This window comes from Odocoileus virginianus, chromosome 2 (assembly GCF_023699985.2).
Source record: "Odocoileus virginianus isolate 20LAN1187 ecotype Illinois chromosome 2, Ovbor_1.2, whole genome shotgun sequence".
Lineage (NCBI taxonomy): Eukaryota > Metazoa > Chordata > Mammalia > Artiodactyla > Cervidae > Odocoileus > Odocoileus virginianus.
This window is the reverse complement of record NC_069675.1, coordinates 98,200,296-98,226,240: the sequence shown is the minus strand read 5'-3', so window position 1 is coordinate 98,226,240 and position 25,945 is coordinate 98,200,296. Positions and strand designations below refer to the sequence as shown.

General features: G+C 61.2%; 1 protein-coding gene across 7 annotated transcripts in view; it reads left to right on the top strand.

The window, feature by feature from the left end:
• Nucleotides 1–232: 232 nt before the first annotated feature.
• RALGDS (ral guanine nucleotide dissociation stimulator) overlaps nt 233–25,945 on the top strand; it is a 32,869-nt gene continuing 7,156 nt past the window's right edge. For 2 of the 7 annotated variants that reach the window (XM_070455115.1, XM_070455094.1), the window contains exons 1-9: nt 9,264–9,526; nt 19,167–19,277; nt 20,569–20,762; nt 21,521–21,619; nt 22,283–22,476; nt 22,812–23,110; nt 24,119–24,334; nt 24,538–24,641; nt 25,113–25,197. In XM_070455115.1, coding sequence (XP_070311216.1) covers nt 9,344–9,526; nt 19,167–19,277; nt 20,569–20,762; nt 21,521–21,619; nt 22,283–22,476; nt 22,812–23,110; nt 24,119–24,334; nt 24,538–24,641; nt 25,113–25,197 — 1,485 coding nt within the window. In that variant the 5' untranslated portion in view covers nt 9,264–9,343. Of the gene's footprint in view, nt 395–417; nt 1,559–9,263; nt 9,527–19,166; nt 19,278–20,568; nt 20,763–21,520; nt 21,620–22,282; nt 22,477–22,811; nt 23,111–24,118; nt 24,335–24,537; nt 24,642–25,112; nt 25,198–25,945 lie in introns of those variants that run through there. The other 5 variants (XM_070455112.1, XM_070455103.1, XM_070455108.1 and 2 more) reach the window with 5 other exon arrangements.

The following is a 25,945-nucleotide window of genomic DNA, read 5'->3' as shown; positions in this document are numbered from 1 at the left end:
TGTGAAACTGTAATTTGAAAACCTCTGTATACCACACCCCCTCCCACAACAGATCAGAAACAGTGAGGCTCAGAGAGAAGAGGAACGTGCCTGTCCCAGAGGAAGGCAGCGCCAGGTGGGGGCAGGAACCAGGTCTCGGTTCCCCAGCTCTGAGCGGCCTCCTCTGCTGGGTCCCCTGCACCCCCAAAGCCACCGGAAGAGGATGTGAAATGCTAGCTCGCTTAGAGAGGCAGGGCTTGGCGCCAGGCCGGCAGGCTGGGCCCCTGCCTCTCTGCCAGGAACCGGGGGCCTGATGTGCCTGCGGGCTGGCTCCGGAGCCCCAGTTCACCCCCCTCTCCTCTCGGCCCCTGCGATCCTGTGTGCCCAGCCGGCTGTCCGCCAGGGCCCGAGAAGGGTAAGGAGGCAGCCCCGGCTTTGGGTCACCCTGCCATCTTTAGGTGTGGGGATCTGGGCTCTGAACGCTGAGGCAGGGAGGGTACATATGTGGGCTCTGCAGAGGTGCTCACAGACACAGGACCCGGACTCACCCTGTGACATCTTGGGCAAGCCCCTGCTCTGTGGGGGCCTCAGTTTTTCCATTTGTCAAATGGGTATGTTGGATTCAATGCATAGGTTTCAGTGTCTGGTCTGCGGTGAAATGAGAGAAATGGAGACAAGTCATGAGTTTGCCTTAAAGCCGGATATATTTATTTAATGACCGTCCGTTTTTTGGTGTGTTTTTTTTTTATCATATGCCCTCTTAGTTACTTTTAGGGGAGCTTTTCTGAAATGATAATAATGATGGTGACAGTTTTGTGTTTTTTTTAACTGCCCTAACTTGACAAAATAAACAGTTGCTAACCCTAGGTTGGTCCCGGCCGTTTAAAATTAAATCCCATGTCTAGGTGGCAGACGTGGAGGAGTTTGAGGGCTGAGTGATGGGGAAGGCTTCCAGAATGAGACAGTGGCTTAAGAGGAAACGGAGTGTGGCAGGCAGGTCCACTGTGCCCCACAGCACACAGCTGGACTCACACCTGGCTGGTGGCTCCACTGGCTGAGCTGTTTTGATTTCTGTGACTTGTCCCCGGGTGGTGATTTTTTTCTCCCAGGCAGGGGGAGTGGGGACAGGGCCTCAGGGTGCTGGGGACACAGCTGGGCCCCCCGCCCAAGACAGCAGGTCTGAGCTGAGCTACTGGCCGGGCTCGGGACAGTCCACCCGCCCTTGGCTGGCCCTCAGCCTGGTAGAAGCAGGAATTCCTGGCCCTGCTTGTCACAGGAGCAGGTATGACAGCCACGCGAGTGACACCAGGCCTAGGTACTCGGGAGCCTGACTCCACCAGGGCCGGTGGACGGGCAGGCAGACTGGCAGAGGGCCTCCCCGGGCGCCCATCCCAGGCCCACCTGCCTTCCTGTGATGGCCCGGCAAGCTGGGCCCGCTGAGCCCAGGGACAGAAAGGGCTGGGTGTTCCTCGCCTGTGTCTCTGTGGTGACTGCCAGGCGGTGGGCCGTTGCCCGCCACGCTGCCCTCCAGAGCCCCACATCTTGGCCGAAGACGCCTCTGCCGGCACCCGTCACCGAGGTGAGTTTCCAGGGCAACAGGTGCTTCTAGGTCGTGGCCGGGGCCCTCAACTTCCTCCCCTCCCATCAGAACTGGTTGAAGGAGTTTGGCTGGAAATTGACTGGAGAGGCTCCATCTCCCATTCTGGATATGGGCGAGGAGGCTGGGTGGAGGGTGGGGGGGTGGGGGAGGCTTGCTTGCCACTGGTACCTGTGTATGCCCACCCGGCTGGCCGCCTGTCTACCTGCTCCTGTCTGGGCAGGGTGGCTGGGGATTGTCTTAGCGGCTCCTGTTCATGTGATTCTTCTCAGATTACAAAGCTTCTGTGCACTGTTTTATCATCTGCTCTCCTGAGAGCCAAGTGGTGGTGGTACTACTATTCTTATTCTTACTATTATTACTATGACCATCCTCCTGATGGAGAAACTGAGGCTCCGGGAGAGGGAACTGAAGCTAGAAAGGTGCAGAGCAGGGACCCGAATACAAACCCGGGCTCTATATTTTAAGAGAGTTTCCCAAAATCTGCAGGCCCCCTCCTCCGCACTGGGTGCCCAGCAGCCTGCCAGTCAGTGTGGGCTTTTCAAGGGACGAGACCCTGCCTCTCTGACCTCTCTCTGTGTTCTCATGTTTTGGGCTCAGTTGCAAGTCTCAATGCCCGTTTCCTCCTGTTTATGTCCTCTCTCCTTTTCCCTGCCACGCCATGTGGCATGCAGGATCTTAGTTCTCGACCAGGGATCAAACCCCTGCCCCCTGCATTGGGATCAAGGAGTCTTAACCTCTGGGGCCCAGGAGAGTCCCTCCCCTTCTGTTCTCTTCCTCTCTCCTCTCCTGCACCCCCACCTTGGGCCCAGCATCTGTTGGACAGTGGCCTTTAGGGGTGTCAGGCCCTAGGCACTCTGGGAGTGGAGGACAGTTATCAGAGTGGTCCTTGGTCCTACTCTGTAAGACCCTGGACATCACCTGTGCTCATCTTGAGTGCCCCCCACCCCCAGCATCCTGAGAGTCAGGGGGCCGTGCCCACTGCTCTTCAGGGGAGTAGACAGGGAGCCAACTCATGGTTGGTCCAGAATGCCGGAATCCAAGTCCTGGGCCGTTTCCACAGATCCGGGCATTGATTCATCTTGTCCTGCTCACGCTGGGACAGCAACGCCCTGTGAGGTCAGAGATTTGGGGTGATGATGTCAAACCCCTCCACCCCAGATGGTCTCCTGGCTGTTGGGAAGCTTCATGTCCCACCTCATGACCATCTCTGAACTTGGCCTCCAGCCCCTGGGGACTCCCCGTTGCCCCGAGGAGGAGGCCATCCCTGGAAGTTCCCAGGAACCAGGGGGGAGGAGGTGGGGCTAAGCCCGGCCTGCTGTGCCAACAGCTCCCACACTCAGCCCAGGTGCGTCACTTCCTGCCAAGGTGTGTGTTCACCCGCCCACAGAGGGCCACCCCAGGACCCAAGCAGCCAGGAATGGTGACATCAGGTCAGGGAAATGATTGAGGAGCCTGGCCAGGTCACACCCCATCTGTGACCTCCCCAGATTCTAAATATAGATCAGAAAAGACAGACCAGGTGACCTCCACCCGCTCAGTGAGAGATGAAAGGTTTTCCGCCGAGGCCTGACCTGAGTCTGGGTCAGTTCAGTTCAGCCGCTCAGTCATGTCTGACTCTCTGTGACCCCATGGACTGCCGCACGCCAGGCCTCCCTGTCCATCACCAACTCCCAGAGCTTGCTCAGACTGAGTCTGGGTACCTGAGTGCTATTCCTCACTGGCTCACCAGCTCCCTCCGGCACCTTGACCGAAGTTGGAGGAGGTGATGGCCAAGACCCTTGTCACCTGGATGTGGCCTTTAGCCAGTTCTTGCTCTGAGCCACCAGATACCTGGAGTGGCACCCTGGGCCCAAGCCCCATTCCCAGGGACCTTGTGCCAAGCAAAGGGGTGGGTAGAAAGTGGGAAGCATGGGCCAGGCAGAAAGAGGATGGCTCGAGGCTCCGGGGACTGCAGCCTTTCTGTGTGAGCCTCCCTGGGCATCGTGAGAGAGGACCCCAGAGATGCCAGCTGGGCTCACACCCAGCAGATGGTCTTTTGTCTGAAGGCGGAGGTTGGGGGGGAGCTTTGAAGGGTCAAGACCCCTCTGGCTGCTGTGTGTCTGGGCACCAGTGATTGGATGATAGCAGGAAGGAAAAGGGGCCCCAGAGGTTTGGCCTGAGCACACCTTTCCCTTAAACTGAAGGCGGCTACGCAGGGGCCTGTGAGCCAGGGAGTGATGGGAGGCCCAGTGGGGTCTGGGGCAAACCCATGAGCACAAGGCCTGGCTGCAAAGGCCAAGTGCCGGTCAGCTCCCACCCAGCCTCCTGTCACCTGGGGACACAGACCCGGTGTGGCTGGATTGTCCCAAGTTACGGGAGCTGCCAGAAATGGGGACTTTTATATGAAGTCACCTGACCTTTTACTGTTGGCTCAAAAATTGAAAAACACTTTGCACGCCAACCAAAACACATGTGGGCTAGGTTTGGCCCGGTTCTCTTCCCGGCTGTCAGCTCCAAACCTGTCTTTTACGCTTCCTGTGTGGGGAGCATCCTGATTACAGGAGCGTCTGTACAGCGATGTTATCCAGGGCTCCCTGTGATCCCCAGGGAGGGACGGGTGCACCCCGCCCCCGGGAAAGGTTGGGAACCTGGGACGGCTGGGATGGGGTGAGCTGTGAGCAGGAGCAGGAAAGCAGGGAGCGACCCCCATTCATAAAACCCTGCACTTTGTACAGACCTCTGTGTCTCCCTCCCAGCAGACACTCCAAGGGCCTGGGTCAACAGAGCTTCGATTTCAGACTGGCCCGAGGTCACGAGCCCCATCTGAGCCGCGTGATTCCGATTCTGCCCACTGCCTCGGGCCGTCGTGTTATCTGGATGCTCTGAGAGCCACAGGAGCAGGAGATGTGGTGAAGCGGGTGGGGATCACTGTGGTGGGCTCCAGGTCTGGGGATTGCTGCCCTCCCTTCAGGGCTGATGGAGCCTCAGCAGCATTAGAGGATGACTCGAAACCAACGGTGTCCTTTTTCTTGCTTAACGTCTGTTATGGAAAATTCCCCAGAACACAAAAGTGGAGAAAATGGCATAAAGACACGCAGCTCTCCTCATCCCTGCTGCGGGGTCGCTCTTGCTGCTTCTCTTACGGGCCCTCCTTCCCCACCGCGGACGATGTTGACACAGACCTCAGGCACACGGCTCTATCCGTCGATATTTCAATAGGTTACCCTGATAGTAACCGAAATCCCGTGACCACATCCAAACAATGATGTCAGCTATCATCAGAGAGCCAGCTGTGTCCGACTCTGCGACCCCGTGGACAGCAGCGTGCCCGGCTTCCCTGTCCTTCACTGTCTCCTGGAGTTTGCTCAAACAGATATCCAGTAGTGTTCAAATCAGCCCAGTTGTTCCTTAGGTTGTTTTTGTGTGCGTGCGTGTTTTGTTTTTTTAAACAGTTGCCCTGTTCAAATCCCAATCCAGAATCCACATGTTGCATTTGGTTGCATGTCCCACCTTTATTTTAATCTACATTTTCCCCCTTGCATCTTCCCCTGAAATGTATTTGTTGAAGGAATTCAGTGGTCTGTCCTGCGAAGACTCCCAGAGTCTGAATTGGTGGGGTGCGTCCCCGTGTGTGTTTAACGTGTTCTTCTGCGCCCTGTCATTCCCCCAGTGGTCGTTGCGCGCAGAGGCCTGGCTGGATTCAGGTTAGGTTTTCAGCAAGAGCACTTTCCTGGGGGGCTCTGTGGTCTTCCATGCAGTGCCGTTCCCTCTCTTTAGGGCTGCCCTGCCCTTGGGAAGACACCTCCCTGGCAGCTTTGAGGGAACATCATGAGACGAGGTGCTTGAGGGCTGGGGAGAGGGCCTTGCACGTGCGAGGTGCCCGGTGATTCTCAGCCCCTGGTTTGGTTTTTTAAATATTTATTTCTTTGGCCACACTGGGTCTTAGTTGTGGCATGTGGGATCTAGGTTCGCGACCAGCGATCGAACCTGTGTCCCCTGCATCGGGAGCACAGAGTTTTTGAGTTTTAGCCCCTGGACCACCAGGGAAGTCCCTTCTCAGCCCCCGTTAAGGGGCTTTACCTGTGCTGCCCCTTTGCCGAACAGGAGGAAGCTGTGCGTTGGAAGTGCGGTGACTGCAGGGCGGCAGGGGGGTGGGGGTGGGCACTGGCCGGAAGGGAGCGCCACACAGTAAGAAAGGAGTGGAGCTGGGCGTCAAACCCAGGCGTTTGAGTGCCAGGTTCTATACTACACGGCACCCCTGGGAACTAGGAGTGTGTGTGTGTGTGTGTGTGTGTGTGTGTGTGTGCGCAGGCAGCTGGAGCAGTGAGCAAGCTTCTCAGGACCCAGGAGGAGACCCCCAAAGCAGGACCAAACAAGGCTGGGGGGGGGGCAGGCACTGATCAGACAGACACCAGCCAGAGCGACCCCGCCCCGCCTCCTCCAGCAGATGATGTCTGGGTAGCTGATGGGAGGCAGCCCCGCTGGCTGAGTTGCTGTGTAGTGTGGCGATGGAGCGCCCTGTCCTCACCGCTCCAGTCGACTTGGGCCCCCTCACCCCACTCCCCTTGACCTTCAAAGTCAGAGAGGGGGTGAACCTGGTGCACTCAGAAGTCACTCGGCCTCCGGGGGCCTCTTTCCCAGCTGTAAAGTGGGCATAAGCTTGCTTGCCAGGCCCCTCCCTGGGAGAAGACATAAAAGGAACCCAGAAGAGATAAAGTGAGTGCAGTCAGGTGCTCAGTTCCCCAGGCTCTGAGAGCCTGACTCAGGGAGAAGTTTCTAGCCCAAGGCAGTGTCCAGCCTGAAGGACACCCCTCACTTCTCTTGGAGAGCCTCATTCCTCTCTGAACATACATGCCCCACCCGTCTCACCCTCCCCTGGGGCTTCCTAGACAGCCTTCTTCCGATCTCCGCCCCTAGCCAAATCTTGCTTTAAAAACAAAAACAGCAAACAAATAAAACCCAGTGTTTATTATGATGTATGTGTGATTACTAAAATATTTTAGAAAAATTAGCAGATTCTGAGACTTAAAAAGAAATGTGTAGCACTGCCCAGAGATAATCACCATTACTTTTGCAAAGTAGGTCCCTGTAGTCATATGCACATGTGTAATGTCAGCTTCTGAAAGCATGTGCTGTATCCTGGGTTTCTGACTTGCAGGCTTCCCTGATGGCTTAGACGGTAAAGAGTCTGCCTGCAGTGTGGGAGACCCCGGTTCAATCCCTGAGTCGGGAAGTTCCCCTGGAGAAGGAAATGGCAACCCACTGCAGTATCCTTGCCTGGAAAATCCCATGGATGGAGGAGCCTGGAAGGCTATAGTCCATGGGGTCACAAAGAGTCGGACATGACTGAGCGACTTCACTTTCACTTTCATAGCTGAGTATCTCCCTCTGGGAGATGGTGAAGGACAGGGAATCCTGGTGTGCTGCGGTCCATGAGGTTGCGAAGAGTTGGGTGACTGGACAACAACTCCCTCCTATGGTGGGTCATGGCACACGGGGTCTTGTCAATGAGCCTGCACAGAGTGTTTGAGTGAATTCCTTTGAAAGTGAAAGTGTTAGTTGCTCAGTTGTGTCCGACTCTGCGACCCCATGGACTGTAGCCCGCTAGGCTCCTCTGTCCATGGAATTCTCCAGGTAAGAATACTGGAGTGGGTTGCCGTTCCCTTCTCCAGGGGATCCACCAGACCCAGGGATCAAACCTGCGTCTCCTGCGACTCCTGCATTGCAGGTGGACTCTTTACTGTCTGAGGCCCTGTAGCCTGTAATTTCTTTGGCAGAGCAGTACACATCCAGAGTAGTCCATGGAAATCATGTCCCCATTCTGAATGCTTTCTTAAGGTTACTTCCTAAGAGTGAGGTTGTCAAATCTAAGGGCATGAGTGTTTTCTAAAATTTTATTTTATTGAAGCAGAGTTGATTTACAATGTTATCTTAATTTCTGAAGTGTACAGCCAAGGGATTCGGTTATGCATATACACATGCTTTTTCATGGCATGAAGGCTTTTAATGCCTGTGATAGAAACCCTCAAGCTGTCTTCTGTGGGTCTTTCTCAAACCCTTCCTTGTGACTGAGCAAGGACCATGCACCTGCTGCAGATGTGGACTGCACATCTGGTGGGCACACAGGCCAGAGGGAGTGGCTGGGGCCCTGCTGTCCATGGATACCTGCAGCGGGGCTCACGGTGGGTGAGCTAGGTATATGCTTATGGAATGAGGAATCAAGACCCGCCCCTTCATTTTGTAGATGGGAAACTGAGGCCCAGTGGTACGGAACCAGTTCTGGAGAGGTGGGTGGCATTGTCAGGGCTGCCGACAGCGACTGCCAAGAGGGCTGAGGACTGAGGCCCGGCGGGGCAGGCCTGGGCAGTACGTTGGTGTAAGGGAGGGTCCGTTCATTCACGTCTACTTGCCTCCTCACTGGTTTCTAGAAAGAGCAGCTGAGGCTCCCCAGCCCTCAGCATCCTCAAGGGCAGGCTACCTGGAGACCTCAAGTATCAAGCTTCCAGGGGTCCTAGCCAACCAGGCGAGTGGCAGGTGCATGGCTGGCCTGAATCCCTCGTGATCCTTCATTCTTGAATGTGGACCCCCAAGCTGGTCATGCTGGGTATGGACTCTTCCCCCTTACTCCCCTGACTGCCCTTCCTCCACCTCATTTCTGCCGGTACTTTCTCCGGGTAGCCTGAGGGCTGAGATATTCCAGGCAGAGGCCCCTCCTCCAGCACCACACCCTGACCCTTAGTTCAGTTCAGTTGCTCAGTCGTGTCCGACTCTTTGCGACCCCATGGACTGCAGCATGCCAGGCCTCCCTGTCAATCACCAACTCCTGGAGTTTACTCAAACTCATGTCCATTGTGTTGGCGATGTCATCCAACCATCTCATCCTCTGTCATCCCCTTCTCCTTCCGCCTTCAACCTTTCCCAGCATCAGGGTCTTTTCAAATGAGTCAGTTCTTCAAATCAGGTGGCCAAAGTATTGGAGTTTCAGCTTTAATGTCAGTCCTTCCGATGAATATTCAGGACTGATTTCCTTTAGGATGGACTGGTTGGATCTTCTTGTTGTCCAAGGGACTCGCAAGAGTCTGCTCCAACACCACAGTTCAAAACATTTCTTTGGTGCTGAGCTTTCTTTATAGTCCAAGTCTCACATCCACACATGACTACTGGAAAAACCATAGCTTTGACTAGATGGACCTCTGTTAGCAAGTAATGTCTCCACTTTTTAATATGCTGTCTAGGTTGGTCATAATCCTGACCCTCAGGACGGCCAAATTCAGGGGTGCAGGGAGGACCCGGTCCTGGCTCCAGGACTCAGGAGCACAGAGCCAGGCACAGACTCTTGGCTGAGTGTGTGCCATACAGCGATTACCCGCTGTGATCTTCCTGGATGAAACCGAAGCTCAGAGGAGTTAAGCAACTTGTCTTAGGTCACAGGGCTAGTGAGGGGCTTAACTGCAGTCTGTCGCAGGTGGACACACACACACACGACACACGCTCTTCCCTAAGACGCAAACAGCCAGCAACACGCGGCGGGGACGCGCGCGCGCGTGCACACGCCCCTCCGGCGTCTCCAGCCCCGCCCCTCCACGCCGCAGGCCCCACCTCTCGGAGAGCCGGCCCCGCCCCCGGCCTGACCTCCGCGGGGCCGGCTGGCGCGCGCAGAGCGCAGGCAGCGCCAAGCCGGGCGGCCTGCCGCTGCCGCCCCCGCTGCGCGCCGGGCCGGCCCCGCGCCCGCGCCGCCCCGGGTCCAGCGGCCCGGCCGGCCGCCCGCGCCGCTTCGAGCCGCCCATGGTGCAGCGCATGTGGGCCGAGGCGGCCGGGCCTGCGGGCGGCGCCGAGTCGCTGTTTCCGGGCTCCCGGCGGAGCCGCAGCGTGTGGGACGCCGTGCGCCTGGAGGTGGGCGGCCCCGACAGCTGCCCGGTGGTGCTTCACAGCTTCACGCAGCTCGACCCCGACCTGCCGCGCCTGGAGGTGGGTGAGCGTCGCCGAGCGAGGGGTGGGTGGGGACGCAGCGCGCTTAGCGGATCGCTCACCGCGAGTGGCGCTGGCGGCGGTGGTGGTCCCCACCCCCCCAGCCCGGGAGTTGCGCCGGGGGAGCGTCCTTCCGCAGAAACTCCCGTCCTTGCGCCCACCCCCAGGGCAGCCAGGTGGGCGTAGGGGTGGCCACCCGGCGAGCAAAACAGTTTCGGGGCCAGATCCGGCTCTGGGACCCTTCTCTTGGTCCCAGCGCCTGCCCGTCCCGAGCCCAGGTGTGCCGGCCCCGCTGCCCCTGCAGCCCAGGCAGACGTGTTCAGAGTCTGCCTTTCCCAGCCGCAGGGCTGGGCCGTACTTCATCCCAGTGGCCAGCCCGGGGCCTGCTTAGGCGGTTTGGCTTCAAAACGCAGGTGGTGCACTAGTGATTAGGGCGGCGGCCTCCGGGAATCCTCAGAGGTGGTTGGGACCACAGAGGCCTTCCGGGCAGCCCCCCTGGAGGGCAGAAGTGGACTCTGATGTTCAGGGCTGGTCGAAAGGGTGGAGTAGGGGAAGGAGGGAGACAAGCCTCCAACCTGTGGGCCAGGTGTCCAGGCGGGGAGGTTGGGGCAAGGGCCTCTCAGGTGGAGGGGTGACTCCCTTCTGTTTGATTAGAAAATGTGCTTTCACCCTGAATCTGTGAAGGTCGCGTACGATTCAGCAGGGGGGTGTGCCTCTCGTGAGCTCGGTGAGGGCTGGACTCCTGTTTCTAGTGTGCTGTGGGGAGGAGGGGGCCCGTGAGTCATGGGGAGCAGGGCCCTCCTCCTCCCGCCTGACTGCACCTGACTCTGACCCCCTGCCTGTGGCCAAGGTAGCAGAATCCGGGGCCTGGGGCCTGAAAGGAGGGAGGCTGTTCCTGGGTCAGAGGGCTCAGTGGAGGTCCTGCGCCCCCACGCTGGTTAGGGCCCTCTTGGTATCCCCCGCGTCGTTGCTTTAGGCCCCGGTGAGCTGTAATTGCCAGCCTGGGTCTTGGGCCTCTCTCTCTGTGTGTCCGCAGTGCCTAGACAGGGTCTGGATCCGTAGTTACCGGAGGATAAAGCACATCTTGTCCAGTGTGGGAGGGGGGCGAGGGGGGAGGGAGCTCTTGGTGGGAGGACGGCAGGCCTGGGAGACCCTTTATCGGTGAGCTTGGCAGGCGGCAGGGCCAGGCCTCTTCCCCGACCCTCATCCACCCGCAGCTCTGGCCTTCATTGGCGGCTGGAACGAGACCCCTGGGAGGGTGGGGGTGGGAGGCCTGACACCAGCCCAGCGCTCATCTGACTTTCATTATGTCTGGCAGCTCCTCGGGCTTTGTGTGCTGGAGGGTCCGGCCGGCGCACTCACAGGGGCAAGCCGCCAGGCTGCTTCTCCTCCCTCCCTCCCTCCCCCTGTCCATCTGTATCCCCAAGGAACGGAGGGAGAGTGCAGATCTGAGGCCTGCCCCTGCCCAGGGGTCTGCTTGCCTTCGCCCCCTCTCGCCTCTCCCTTCTGGCCCCAGCCCTGGCCTCCAGGCTGCGGCCACTGTTTAGATATCAAAGGGGGAAGCTTCTGGCTTAGTGCAGGAAAGCCAGGGTCCTGGCAGGAGAGAAGGCCACTGCCGGAAACCAAACACAATGACCATTTACCGTGGGCTGGGGGAGGGCGTGGGGAGTCCCTGTCCCTCCTGCCAACACCGCCCCCCCACCCCCTGCAGCCAATTTCCTGGTTGCGGTGGCCTGCCAGAGCTGAGGCGGCCGCCTGTGGTCCCTGTCCTGTCTGGAAACCACGAGGCAGTTTCTGTTTCCTCCCCAGTCCCCCTTTTCCTACCAAGCCTCCACCCCGTCCTTCCCTCTCAGGGCTGCCAGATGTCCTCGCACATCTGGGCATCTGCTCGTCATCCTGGTTCAGAGCCAAGCCACTGCTGACCCAGCTCGGCCGGCACTGTTCCGTGCTTTGTGGAGGTCCCTGGGCTCGCATCCCCGTCTCCGTACAGGCCACCGACTCAGCCAGGCGGGTGGGGGTGGAGGGTCCCAGAGTCCAGAGCACCTACTGGCTGCAGACATGACTCCCTCGTTCGAGCTCACTTTGACCCACCCTCTTGACTACATGCCAAGCTCAGAAGGCTTCCCTCGTGGCTCAGGCGGTAAAGAATCTGCCTGCAGTGTGGGAGACCCGGTTTGATCCTTGGGTCAGGTAGATCCCCTGGAGAAGGGAATGGCAACCCACTGCAGTATTCTTGCCTGGAGAATCCCATGGACAGAGGAGCTTGGCGGACTATAGTCCATGGGATCGGAAAGAGTCGGCACGACTGAGCAACTAACAGTGGAGCTCAGAGAAGTGGAGTCGAATGTACATGCAGCCAGTGAGAGTGCAGCCCAGATCTGAACCTGGGCTGTGTTCTCTGCTGGGCGCCTGTTGTGTACAAGAGCCCATGAGGATCGGAGAAGGACAGGGCTGAGTTCATGGTGAGATCATTACAAACGTCCCTGGAGGACGGGGGAGCTGTGGAGGGGCCAGAACCAGGCCCAGGCAGCTCAGAAGCCCCCATGGTCGGTGGAGGGTAGGGGTGCTTAGAGACCAGAGATACGTGAAAGTGCTTTGGGCCAAAAGACACGGGGGAGAGCTTCAAGGAAGAAATAAGCCCACAGCTGGACCCCGAGAGTTTAAATAATATCTCATATGAGGCTCCATTTGGTGGGAGGCTCTGCGCTGAGTAGTGTGCATGAATGGTGTCTGTTTGGGGTCACGATCACCCACTGTCCGTTTAACAGATGGAACAACCAAGGCACTAAGTTGCACAAATCACCAGTGAGTGGCAGGGGCAGGATTCTGGCCCCAGGCAATGAGCCTGGAAGCCCTGAGCTCAGCGAGGGCATGGAATGAAAGGAGGAGGGCTTCAGAGACATGAACCTGTCTCCCTCCAGCCTCCCTGCCTCCTTCCCCGTTGACTGTTCTCTGGATCTCAGGGTGTGCAGGATTCCAGTCTGACCCCCAGGGCTCATTAGCGTCAGGCCAAGAGGCATGACCTGAAAGGGGGTGTGTGTGTGTGTGTGCAGAAGCCTGTGTACCATCATCTTCCAAGCAGGCTTCCTGGCAGACTCCAAGGGGACAGCCTTGGATAGCTACAGAGCCTGTCATGTTCAAGAGAGTGACTGACCGGCTGCCACCTGCTGGGCCCCCCACTTCCCATCTTGCTTTCCTCCTTAGGAGAAGAGGCAGGAGGGGGCCGTCTGGCTGGTACTGTGTCTTTGTTCCTTATCTGGGGGAGGGACTTCTCCACCACTGGTCTGGTCATTTGTCTGGAGGCTCCAGGATGGCCCTAGAGCAGGAGTGAGCGGTGGGCGTCAGCGCTGGGAGGAGTCAGCCCCGTGCCCAGTCTGGAAGTTAGCCGTTTGCAGCAGTTAGCCGTTTGCAGGCCCCGTCTTCGTTGCTGGTGAGGAGTGTTTGGAGGGGGACGTGGCACGGGCCACCCACAGCCCTCGAGTGGCCAGTGGGGCGGTTTCAGGAGGCTGCACTCGTGCGGTCGAGGACCAGCTGCCCGATGGTCCCCACACGTGGCACCGTGCTGCCCAGCCTCCCAGACCCAGAAGCGCTGCATTATTGGACCTGTGGCTCCAGCGAAGTCACTGTCCCCAACCCAGTCCTAAGAAGGTGGGAGTTGAAACTGGCAGCCCGGTGTAGGAGTGGGTCTCTGAGTGGCCCCAGTCTCCATCTGTGGGCCAGCCTGCGGCGAGGGTGGGGTAGGGTGCTTGGGGAGCCAGGCGTGGGCGCCAGCGTGGGGGCGGGGTTTGAGGAGCTCTTGGGAGCAGGTGTGGCCTGGCATTTTCTTTGACCCCGCCCCCCCCAGGGAAGCCTCAGATGCCAGCTCTGTGGTCTCGCCTGGAGGCGTGATGTTGGCCTTTCGACCCCGGGGCAGTGCCACGTATGCCGGTCCAGACTTGGGCTCTGAAGGGAGGAGAGCTGGGCTGGAAGCCCGGCTCAGCCCCTCACAGTCCTCGACCTGCTTTCGTTCCCTCAACCTCGGTTTTCTTATCTGTAAAAGGGATTTGATGCCACTTCCTCCGCCTCAGGTTCTGGCGAGGCCCGAACAAGACAGGCAGCCTGACAAAGCGGTCCCCACCAGTGCCTGGCGCCGTGTCAGCGCCGGCCAGGCGTGCCTGCCACCATTGTGTCTTCTGACAAGGTTCCAGGGGAGTGCCTGTGCCCGGGGCTCCGGGAGGACACTGACTGGCCCTGTCAGTGCGGTGCTTCCAGGCTGGGTTCTTGCAGCTGACCTTGGGCCATGGCTGCCTTGGCCATCCCCGTATAGGAGCCCCGACCAGACCCGTCTCCATGGAGAGGTGGGGTCTGAGGGCAGTGGGCTCTGGTGTGCCCCCCCCCCCCCCACCTGCTCTGTGATCTGAAGAAGCCTGTCCCGTCTCTGGGCTCCCTGCAGCATCTGTCTGAGCAGGGCCTGGACTCCGCATGGAGGCTGTGACTGGCCGTGGCAGCCACGGTTCAAGTAGAGCACGGAGGCCTGGGTGTGTCTTCATGGGACAGCGGGGGCCCAGGCCGGGGTTCAGTCCTGCCCTGGCTGCCTCTTCCTGGCTCCTGATGGCAGTCAGCTCCTATCTGCAAGTGAGGGTGTCAGGAGGGTTACGTGTGATGGTGTGCGAGGAGCCTGGCGCCCAGGAGATGCCCACACGGGCTGGATGCTGTGGCCCGTGTTGGTATTGTCAGCCAGCTCTGCCCGGCACTATCCACCCCCCACCCCACCCCCTGACAGGGGCCCCTCCCCTCCGCTGCCACCAGCCATGCCCCCTTGCAGGCCTGGTCCCTGGAGGCCTGACGGCCTGAAGCCGGACCGGGGTGGGCAAGGCCAGCCTGGGGTCTGGTCTCCCTGCCCCCTGGAAGCACGTTTGTCTTCTAAATGCTGATGAGCAGCGAGGCGTGAGGTGGCCGGGAAGATTCTTGGGAAGATGGGTCAGCCTCTGTGGGGCTTAGCCCAGGCCGGCCCCCAAATGCCAGTTTCTGGGGTCAGAAGCTCCCTGGTTGCCCTGCCACCCACGCACCTCGTGTGGTCCACCCCCCACCCCCGTCAAGGCCACCTCTGGGGTGCGGTACCTGGGGACCAGAAGTGTGGCCCACCTTTATCCAGCACTGACCGTCTGCTCTCAGCAAGGTTCTTTTCGGGCCCAGGGTGCAGGCCACCCACCTGAGGTGGGGGCAGGCCGGGGGCAAGGCCCTGTTGCACACCAGGCGGGTCGCGCACACTTGGCATTCTCGTTCTCCCTGCCTTGTTGGACACACATTCTGAGAGGTGAACTGGGTCCCTTGACCGTCTCCCTGGGCCTCAGTCTCCACCTCTGTAAAATGGGTGTGCAACTTTGCCTGGGTTCCCAAAGGCAGAGCAGCTGACTCTGATGCTGATCACTCTCCTGTCTTTCAACAAAAGGCATTCCAACAAAAGGCTGAGAGGTCAGAAAGCCGCAGGCCTGGTTCCTTCCTCCTGGCACTTTTAGAATGACCCGCTGTCCCTTTCACCTGGCCCTCCCCCAGGTTCCCAGGGCGTCTGGCAGGTCTCCCAAGAGGTTTTCCCCGCCCGGTGTCCCGCATCTACGCGCCAGCAACAGTGTGCTCACGCCCCGTTCTCAGCGCTTTGTATGCCCGGCGCCCAGCTGGTCCTTCCTCACACTTGTCCCTTCTCGTGACCCCACCACCTCGTCCTGTTTGAGTGCTGCCGCCCTTGGCCCACCTCTCAGACAGGCTCACTGAGGCTGGGGGCTGCGGGACTCAGCAAAGCTGAGAGCAGAGCCCTGCAGGAGAAGCAGCACTCTGGGGCCCAGCGGGCACTGGAGAGGGGCCTCGTGTGCCCAGGGCTGCAGGGTGCTGGTGAGCGGCCGGCTGAGGGCTCAGGGGACCTCTGTGACTCAGCGGCCCTCAGCAGCAGGTCAGCGGGGTGCCTGAGGTCCCAGAGCAGTGAGCTTGTGCACATGGAGGCCACACCACCCCCCTCGCTCAGCCCGACCTGAGCCAGACCAGCTTTCTCCTTGTGCAGCCCCCGCCCCCCCAGGGGTGTTGGGGGGGACAGGGAGACCGTAGTGTGGTTTCAAGCCTGCCTTCTCCACCTGCCTCCCCCCTCGGCCAGGTCTCCTGGGGCAGGGAGCATCCTGCAGCCGGAGATATCCATGGGTCTGGAGGCCCCGCGTGGTTCTGGTGCAGTTTTCACCAGAAACAAACAGGTGAACTGGAGTGCAGGGGTCCCCGGGGGGGGGGGGGGGGGGGGGGAGACGGGCCACCTCACCGTGTGCAGGCACAAACACCTTCCTGCAGGAGATGGCGGGGCTGCGAAAGGCCCAGCGGGTCCCGTCAGGTCTAGCCTGAAAGCCTGTTTTTTCTGCCTCGAGGTGCTCAGCCTGCAGTCAGCTGGGGCGCAGCACCTTGCTGCCCCTCACCCTAAGGCTGATCAGGTGGTACCCTGACTTATGCCACCACCCTGGCCGTTTCCTTGTCCCTGGGGCTCCGGGCTGTGCTGAGGGATGGGGTTGGGGGATGCTGTGGGGCACTCTGGTGCGTGTACTGCTGGCCTCTGCTCACGAGGTCTCAGCTGTATCTCAACACCCTCCCTCCAGACCCAGGTGGTAGAAGACTGGGCAGCTGCCAGCTAGGGGCCGCGGGGCCCCAGGGACACGTCTCTGGGTGCCTGCTTGGGGCGGGACGGGAGGCGCTGTCCTCTGAGGACACGGCCGCCCTCGTGGGGCTGTTTTCCCCTGCTTCCCAGGTGGTCAGGGGTAAAGAATCTGCCCGCAGTGCAGGAGAGGCAGGTTCGATCCCTGGGTGGGAAAAGTCCCCTGGAGGAGGAAATGGCAGCCCACTCCAGTATTCTTGCCTGGGAAAGTCCACGGACAGAGGAGCCTGGTGGGCTACAGTCTACAGGGTCACAAAGAGTTAGACACGACTGAGTGACGAAGACTTTCATTTTTTTTCAAGAGCTCGGGGCAACCCTATGGACACCTCCCCTCAGGGCATGTGCTGTTTGCTTGCCCACTCCCTCCCCCTGCAGCCCCCCAGCCCCAGCCAGAGCATTGGGGGGGGGGGGGCGCTTGGTGCCGTCCACACGGGCTCCCAGTTCCCACGCTGCTGCGCTCTCTGCTCTGCTAACAGAACGGGTCACCTTCGGGGGCCAGGGCCCTGCCCTTCCTGCCCCAGGGGGTCCCAGGGCAAATGCTGTTGGCCACTCCCCTCCTCTGGCCCTGGAAGAGCAGTGGGAGTGGGCAGCCGATGCCCTGCTCGACCGCTTTGTGCCCAGGCCCCCGGCAGCTCTCTCGGGAGCCCACTCCGCTGTTGTCTGTCAGTAGTTGGTTTAAATGGCGCCTGCTCTCTGCGCTGCTTGGACAATCTGGTTTTTTTTTCCTGCTGCTGCTGTGAAGGGCCCCGGGGGGGACAGGGTGGGTGGGCTCCGCGGGGCTGGTGCAGCTCCCCATCTGTGCGATGGGGTGGTGACCCCCCCTTCCCAGCATAGCATGTGTGGCGCTCATCGTCCCGCCCCGCCCCCCACCCGGCTGGCAGGAGGGGGCCCCTCGGGTGGGGGCAGGGCTGGGGGATTATATGATACCCGGGCAGGGCCGGCCAGCTGCTCCGCTGCCCGCCAGACCCGTGGCTCACTCACTGTGGAGCTGCTATTTAGACCCGCCTGGGGAACGGGGAGGCCTCCCCGGGGGTCAGCCTGACCAGGGGGTGCTTCTGTCCAGCGGGCCCTGTTGGAGCCCCGCTGGGAGCCGGGTGGGCGCCCTCCGGTTCAAGTCCAGCGCCCTCTGGCAGGCACGTCTGGCAGCTGCTGGCGATTTGCGTGCTCAGGACACTGTCTGGCTCCCAGCTGGACCAGAAGTGGCTGGAATCCCCCGGGGGAGGGACAGGCCTTTCCAGGGTGGGTGGCAGCCTTTGTGGGAGGCAGTCTCGGACCCCCCCACCGAGAGCCCCCGAGGAGACGCAGAGGTGGGTGGACAGGTGGACGGCAGGCCCCTGACGTCACCCAGCACCATGGCCTCCTCTGGGCGGGGGAGGGGTGTGTGAGGCCAGGGAGGACGCTGGGCATCTGTTTGGGGTTTTCTGCTTCAGGACGGGGATTTCTCCTCCGGATGGCAAGGCTGGACCTCCCCGAGTGTGGGCTGTGGGGGTGTGCGGGGTGGGAGGATGTGCCTGGGCTGTGGGAACCTCCGCCTGTGGGTTCCCCGCTGACTTCCCAGAAACGCCTGGCTCTCTCTGCGGAGGAGGCAAAGGGTCGGGAGCCCCGGCATGTTGCCCTGGCTTTCCCGTTGGTACGATGCCGGAGTGGGAGGGTGGCCCCAGGTCAGAGGAAGTGGCTTTCCGGAGGATGGCTTTCCAGGCCTCTCGGAACCCTCCCAGAGCCCTGGAGGCAGGAGGTGAGAGGCCCAGCTACCCGCCCGCCTCAGCCCTGAGCCCTGGGGGTACTGATGTCCGGGGGTACAGCACCCTGAGCACCTGGTTCCTACCCGGGGCCCCAGCTGAGGCAGCTGGCTTTAGAGAAGGGCTGTTGGCAGGGCCCAGGCTGAGTCAGCGCTTTCACTGGGCCTTCTCTGAGCTCCACGTCCACCCCGAGCGGGGGTAGTGACCCGTGATCCCAGCTACCAGTGTTGGCCTTGTGATTGATGGCCCCGTGTCAGCGAGCACCTCCCTGCTTCTCCCTCAACTCGCAGAGCTCTCTTTACTCCTAGCCGCCCCCCACTCCGCCCTCCCCCACTTCAGGCTAACCTCATCCCTGGTCAGGAGCAGTGGGAGAGGAGATGGGGTGGACCCCAGGGCAGCAGTGACCAAGTGGCCTTGACCAGGCCTTGCTGAACGCCCCCCTCCCCGCCAAAGCCTGTCTGTCCCGCGGGAGAGGTGGCCACCTTTTAAAACAAGGGCCTCTCTGCCCGGGGTCCAGGAGCTGCCAGATGACCCGCCCCCCCACCCCACTCCTGGTCCAGGGCAAGGCCTGTGGTTTGGGGTTCTGTGGCAGTCCGGGCGCCAGTCCGGATGCCAGCGGCGTCACCCTTCTCATGCTGTGCCCATGCCCGTGAGGACAGTTAGGGAACTGGGAGCTCCTCGGTTGCGCAAGAGGCACAAGGCCATGAATGAGCAGAAGGGGAAGGAAGCGCCTCTGTCTGTGGCTGTCGAGGATGCCCGCACCTGCCGCAGAGCTGGGGCGCTGACTCCAGGGCAGGGGTCGGCTGTGGAGGGGGGCCCCGGGGAGGGACCAGAGCCCCCTAGGGGCAGTTGGTCGAGTCAGGGCCTTGGTTCCCAGGTCTGCCGTTTATTTGCCTACAGGGGTGTGCCTGTGGACGGGTGGTCCCTCCCAGCTCCCTCCGCTGCCGTGTATTCACCTGTGAAATGACCAGTAACCATTCTCGTCTTGGGGTGGGGGGCACCCAGGGCCGGAGCAGGCTGCAGTTGGAACCTTGGTGGGTGCGTCTTGTCCACAGCCGCCGTGGCTGGCGGGGTGAGGACGCGGGGGCTGGGGGCAGTCCCCACCCCTCCAGCTGTGATCCTGTTCCAGTCTGGACTGGAGGTCCCTGTGGCCACCCCCCTTTGCCTCGTCCGGGGACAGAAGGTGTCCTGACAGGCCCTGACACTCCCGCCCGGCGGCCGGGCGCTGTCTTTGCAGAGCTCCACACAGGAGATCGGCGAGGAGCTGGTCAACGGGGTCATCTACTCCATTTCCCTACGGAAGGTCCAAGTGCACCACGGCGCCAACAAGGGCCAGCGCTGGCTCGGGGTGAGTGTGGGAGGGCCCGGGGTCCAGGGGCCGCTCCGCGGGGCTCCCTGCCGGGCTTGCCTGCCAGAGGCCCCTACTCCTGCTCCCACAGGGGTCTGGGCCCCCACCCTGCCCCCCACAGCCCAGCCCACAGTACACTGCTCTCTTATTTGTGTGGAACATCAAAAAGACACTTTCTCTTTTCCCTTCATATTAGGCCGGGATAGTAGGGTAAGGGAGTTAGAGAAGGCAAGGTTCTGGAAAAGATCGAGACCGGCAGTTTATAGGAATGGATCGCCTTTAATGGGGCGAGAAGGGGCAGCAGTCAGATTGGTGAGCTGCTAGGAAAAGAGTCAGTATATAGAGGCGTGGAAATTTTAGAGTATGTGGAAATGTGCTGTCTTAAGGGGCCTGTTCTTCTCCGGGGTTGTTACCCTACAGGGATTATTTATGCATTTTGCCCCAGGTATTGTTGCTTTTTTTCTTTTTCTCTTTTTCTATTGTGGATAATCGGTAGGTGTCCGCCTTTATTTACTTGTTTTATTGTTTGGCCACACTACGCGGCAGGCATGCGAGATCTTAGGTCCCCAGTGGGGTGGGTTGGTTCTGCGCCTCCTGCGTTGGAAGCGTGAAGTCTTAACCACTGGGCCGCCGGGGAAGGCCCTGCCCGGCACTGTCGTGGGTGCCCATCAGCCTGACCGCCCTCCCACACCTCTCCAAGCTTACGTCATTTTACTCACTAGGGCTTTAAAAAAAAAAAAAAAAAAAAAACCCGAAGGGCTCAGGCCACTGTATGTGTTCTCCACAACCACTATGATGGAGCCCAGCCCCACAACCCCTCCAGGTCGGAGCAGGGGCCTGAAGGATGCACAGCCATTCGGAAGGGAGGCCGGTTGCCACCGTGACTCAGGCTTTCGCCGCCCGGGACTTGGGCAGAGTTCCTTTCCGCGGCCGTTTCCCCAGTGCTGCGCCAACAGCCTCTGTGTGCAGACATACTGCTCCCAGTACCTGGGGGACGAGCCTCTGTTTTCTCACCTCTAAAATGGGTCTGTTTTGCCAGAGCTCATGGGGATGATCCTCTTCATATTGACGAGCTATGACTACTACTCAGCTAACAAAATGACCTCAAGGAGTTGTTTTTCATCATCCCCACCTCCAGTCTGAGCTGAGACCCTAGTTCCTTTTGGAGCACTCACGTTCCCTTCTCTGGCCAGAGGTCACCAAGCACTTGGGACTTCCTCTGAGCTCCAGCCACCCCCCTGCCCACCCCTCGGGCTGCAGCTGACCGTCCATCCTCCTTTGTCTCGCCCAGTGTGAAAATGAGTCGGCCCTGAACCTGTACGAGACCTGCAAGGTGCGGACCGTGAAGGCGGGCACGCTGGAGAGGCTGGTGGAGCACCTGGTGCCCGCCTTCCAGGGCAGCGACCTCTCCTACGTCACCATCTTCCTGTGCACCTACCGAGCCTTCACCACCACCCAGCAGGTCCTGGACCTGCTGTTCAAGAGGTGAGCGCCCCGCTCCTCCCTGCCCCACTGCCGGCTGTGTGTCTTGGGGAGAGTCGCTTTGCCTCGCTGAGCCTCAGTCTGCTCCTGTGAAGGCCGGCTGCAGGAGGCCTGGCCTCACAGCGCTGGCAGGACCGTCAGATTAGCAGCCTCACGCCCGGCCCTGTGAAACGGGCTGCTGAGGGCTGGCGGGGTTTTAATCAAGGTGTTCCTCCACCGTGAAGGGGCTTCCCTGGTGGCTCAGTAAAGAAGCTGCCTGCAATGTGGGAGACCCAGTTCACTCCCTGGGTCAGGAAGATCCCCTGGAGAAGGCAATGGCTACCCACTCCAGTATTCTTGGCTGGAGAACCCCATGGATAGAGGAGCCTGGTGAGCTATAGTCCATGGGGTTGCAGAGAGTCAGCCACGACTGAGTGATTCACTGTCACTCTTTGCACCCATGAAGAAGCTGTCTGCCTCCAACCCTGGGTAGAGCCGTCTTCCCATTTGTAAAGAAGTTCAGGATCCTGTCTCGGGGTCCCCTCCTGGGATTAGCCAGAGCAGGGATCGCTGGGGGCTGGCAGAGGCCCCCATGGCCCCTCAGGTGTCTGTAAGGTGCTGGTTGGGGTTCATTTATTCAGCAAATCCATATGAAGCACCTACTGTGTGCAGGCACTTTTCTGGGCTTTTGGCTTAATTCAGGGAAGGGGGCAGACAGGAATCCTGCCCTCCCAGGCTTCCATGCGAGTCAGGGGGTCAGCCAGTAACGCTGGACGTCATAGCAGGTACGGTAGATGTGACGCCCTCACGGCCTCCTCTAGATACGGGTGCATCCTTCCCTACTCCAGTGAGGACGGCGGACCCCAGGACCAACTCAAAAAGTGAGTGCACCTCGGGTCTGGTGGGAGGGTCTCCTGTCTACAGGGTGGGGACCAGCGGAGGCTGAGGCTGGGGAGGCCTGAGCAGAACCCTGGCTCCCCCGTATTTTGTGATTCCTGCTGGAGGGCCGAGGTCTGGGCGCTTCTCCTGCGGGAGGAAAGGGGTTGGAGGGCTGTGGCTGGGGTCCCGGCTCCCCAGGAAGCAGAGGGAAGGCAGGGCCGGCCCCTGAGAGCAAGTTCAGGTGCAGGAGGCTCGTGATGGCCGGGCGGGGGGCTCTGCTTGTCCCCTCCTCCCTCCCAGGTTTATGCAGCACCTACGTGTGCGGCACCTACTGTGTGCGGCACCTACTGTGTGCGGCCAGGCCAAACCAATGAACAGAGCCGGTGTGGCCCTCCCTGCCCTCCTGCAGTTCCTTTTCCAGGGTGGGGGACCCAGAGTGGAGGTGGGGGACAGACAGGAGTGAGTCAGGCTCCCCCAGGAAGGGAGAGGTGGTCACCGTGGACAGAGGCCTCCCTCCTGCCGAGACTGCCCACCCCCCTGCCGACCAGGCCTTGGCCTCCAGATGGGTGGGGTGGGCCCAGAAGCCCAGCCCCTAGGGGTGCCGGGGAGGGCCGAGGGGAAGGAAAGGCCAGGGCCTTGACTCTGCTGCCCGCCCGCCCCACCAGTGCCGTCTCCTCCATCCTGGGCACCTGGCTGGACCAGTACTCGGAGGACTTCTGTCAGCCCCCCGACTTCCCCTGCCTCAGGCAGCTGGTGGCCTATGTGCAGCTCAACATGCCCGGCTCCGACCTGGAGCGCCGGGCCCACCTCCTCCTGGCCCAGCTGGAGCACGCGGACCTCGGCGAGGCAGAGCCAGAGGGTGAGGAGGGCAGGGTGGGCGCTGGACTCAGGGGGGCACCCCCACGGCAGATCCGGAGGGTGAGGAGGTCGGGGTGGGCGCTGGACTCAGGGGGGCACCCCCACGGCAGATCCAGAGGGTAAGGAGGTCGGGGTGGGTGCTGGACTCGGGGGGGGGGTGCCCCCACAGAAGCTGCTGGGCCGGGAACAGATTGGCCTCAGACCGCCCGTGTGGGGACCGCTGTCGGGGATGACATCCTGTTGTGGGCACTTAGGGCCAAGGCTTCCCTGGAAGGCAGGGGCGTGCTTTCTGTCTTGGAAGGGCAGACGTGCCACTGACCTTTTCTCCTCTTGCAGCTCTGTCCCCAGCTCCAGTTCCAGCTCTGAAACCAGCTGCTGAGCCAGAGTCCGCACTAGGCCCAAACCTCGAGCCAGCTCCGGCACTGGCCCCAGAGCCAGCCCCGACGCCAGCTCCGACGCCGCCTCCAGAGCTCGAGCCGGCTCTCTCGCAAACTCTAGAGCTCGAGCCAGCTGCAGCCCCAGAGCCCCCCTGGCCTTCGCCCGTGGCCGCAGAGAACGGGCTCGGGGAGGGGAAGCCCCACCTCCTGGAGTTCCCTCCTGACCTGGTGGCGGAGCAGTTCACGCTGATGGACGCGGTAGGCAGCCCGTCTTGACAAGGGTGGGCGCGGGCACCCCTTCCCTCTGGTCTCTGCCGCTCAGACCCCCCGGGCCCCACCCAGAGCAGGTGGTGGTGGTTTGATCGCTCAGTCGTGTCCGACTCTTGCGACCCCGTGGACTGTAGCCCACCAGGCTCCTCCGTCCGTGGGATTTTTCCAGGCGAGAATACTGGAGTGGGTTGCCATTTCCTTCTCCAGGGGATCTTCCCCACCCAGGAATTAAACCTGGGTATCCTGCATTGCAGGCAGATTCTTTACCGACTGAGCTATGAGGGAAGCTGGAGCAGGTGTCCCACCCCAAGGCCCAGTGCCACCATCACACACGTGTCACCTGGGCAAGGGTCCCAGCCCCACAGCCTCGGTGCCCTCCAGGCTGTGGACCTGGGGCCCTGCCCTCCACACGCTTTGACGGTGGATGTCATTGGGTGAAACAGTCGGAAGTTGGGTGGGGTCTGGCCCCCTTGGGCGGGGCGAGGAGGGCTCACCGAGGTGCTGCCAGCTCCCGGGACAGCCCCACCTCCACCGCGCCCCGGGTCTGCTGAGGAGGCCTCCCAGGCTTCTGCATTTATTAGGCACCTGATGTGTGTTAGAGGCCAGGGCAGGCAGCAGACAAAGGCTGTGGCTGTAGCACCCGGGTGAAGGTCCTCAGAGGGGCAGGCCTGAGCCGTGAGCCGGGGCTAGGATGCCACTGGGCTGGGCAGGCATGAGTCTCTTCTGGCGCTGAGTCAAGATGGGCTGGTGACAAGGCCCAGCTAGCTCTCTCCTGCCAGTTTCATCCTGGGTCATTGACCTGTTGGGCGCCCCCAGTGAACAGGGAACAAAACCTTGAGATTTCACCCGCCAAGCAGCTCCCCACTGCACCACCTCCCCAGCATCCTGAGCTCCAGCTCTGACCAGGGACCCCGTGGCACCCCGGGAGACTGGGGGGGATCTGGGGTGCTGAGTCGGGGTGCGGCAGAGTCGGGTAACCTTCCCCCACCCCCCCAGGAGCTGTTCAAGAAGGTGGTCCCCTACCACTGCCTGGGCTCCATCTGGTCCCAGCGGGACAAGAAGGGCAAGGAGCACCTGGCCCCCACCGTCCGTGCCACCGTCACCCAGTTCAACAGCGTGGCCAACTGCGTCATCACCACCTGCCTTGGGGACCGGAGTGTGTCGGCCCGCCACCGGGCCAGGGTGGTGGAGCACTGGATCGAGGTGGCCAGGGTACGCACGCCCTCCAGGGCCCGGCGACCCACCCCGGGATTGAGTTCAGACCTTCCCCCTGGGGTGGGGGGCGTTCCTCATGGAGTCCCAGGGGCACCTCCCGGGGCGTCCATCTCTTCCGGGAGGGGGCTCCCCTCCGAGAGGGGCCAAAGCCGGAGCAGGCGGGCTGGGCCCCCTCACGGCCTGTCCCCTTGCCCCCCCAGGAGTGCCGGGTCCTCAAGAACTTCTCCTCCCTCCACGCCATCCTCTCTGCCCTTCAGAGCAACTCCATCCACCGGCTGAAGAAGACGTGGGAGGAGGTCTCCAGGTGGGCAGGCCTCTTCCCGGAGGGGCTCCAAGCTGGAGCTCCAGGGGCCCTCCCGCGGGTTCGGGGGTCCTCCCCCAGTAAGCCTGGAGCTTGCCAGAATGTGCGGCCTCCTAGGGGGTGGGGTCCCCCAGGGCCCACTGGCCTTAGGTCTGCGGTTCTGCCTCGGGATTCAGTTTCCTTCTCTGGCGGGTACTGGATTGAGCCTCCCTGGAGGTTTCTTTGTGTTTACTTCACAGCCACACAACTCCGTCCACTTAATATCAACACAGGGCCCCTTAGTCTAACAGGCATGGGGGGCCCGGCTGACCCACAGGAGAGCCTCCCCAGGCACCTGGAGCCCTTAGCGTGCAGCGGAGCCCTGTTTGAAAACCACTGCCGTGCAGGCGGAGGGAGTCTCTGGGTCCTTATATGATTTTGCCCCCGTGCCACCCCCGCCCCATGCCATTCCCCACTTTCTCCTTCCTTCCCCAGGGACAGCCTCCGCGTCTTTCAGAAGCTGTCGGAGATTTTCTCAGACGAGAACAACTACTCCCTAAGCAGAGAGCTGCTCATCAAGGTAAGAGGAGGAGGCGTGGGGCGGGGTGGGGGGCTGACGTTCCCTTTGGAAGTTTCTGTGAAAACTCCTCCTGGGGTCTGTTTGGCCCATGGGCCATTGTGGGGGGCACTCTGGGGACGGGAGGCCCTGGTCCAAGGAGGGCGCGGTCCAGGGCTGCTGCAGAGCTCTGGGGGGTGAGGGGCGAGATCAGAGTCCCCTGGGTCCTCGCTGGTTCCCCCCAGGCCCCCCAGGGGGGATGGGATCCAGGCTGCGGTCTCCTCCCTCCCCAGCCCAGCCTGTCCCCAGGAAACCAGGCGCTGCCACTCCTCTCCCTATACTGCCCCCGAGGACCGGGCCCCCTGCCCGCCCAGGGACTGTTCTGCAGGGACTTCCAGCCCAGAGTCCCAGTGAGCTGGCCCGGGAGGTGGGCCTGGGGGATGGGGGCTCCTCACGCTGTCCCAGGGCAGACCCTGCCGATGCATCCCGTGGACACTTCTCAGATTCTCACCACGGGGCCCCTCTCGGCCGTGACAAATACCCCAGACGGCTGGGGGCAAGTGCAGGGGGTCCCCGCGTTCACCGGGGCCCGTCCACAGAAGCTTCCACAGAAAAGGGGAAGCAGAGTGGCAGCCCCAGCTTCCCCTATCAGAGGTGGCATGCAGGAGACCCCTCTGGAGTGGGCAAGGGCCCAGTTCTGTGCAGGAGATGTCCAGACGGGCTCTGGGCAGCTGTGCAGCCTTCGGCACGGCGGACACCCCGCCCCAGCCAG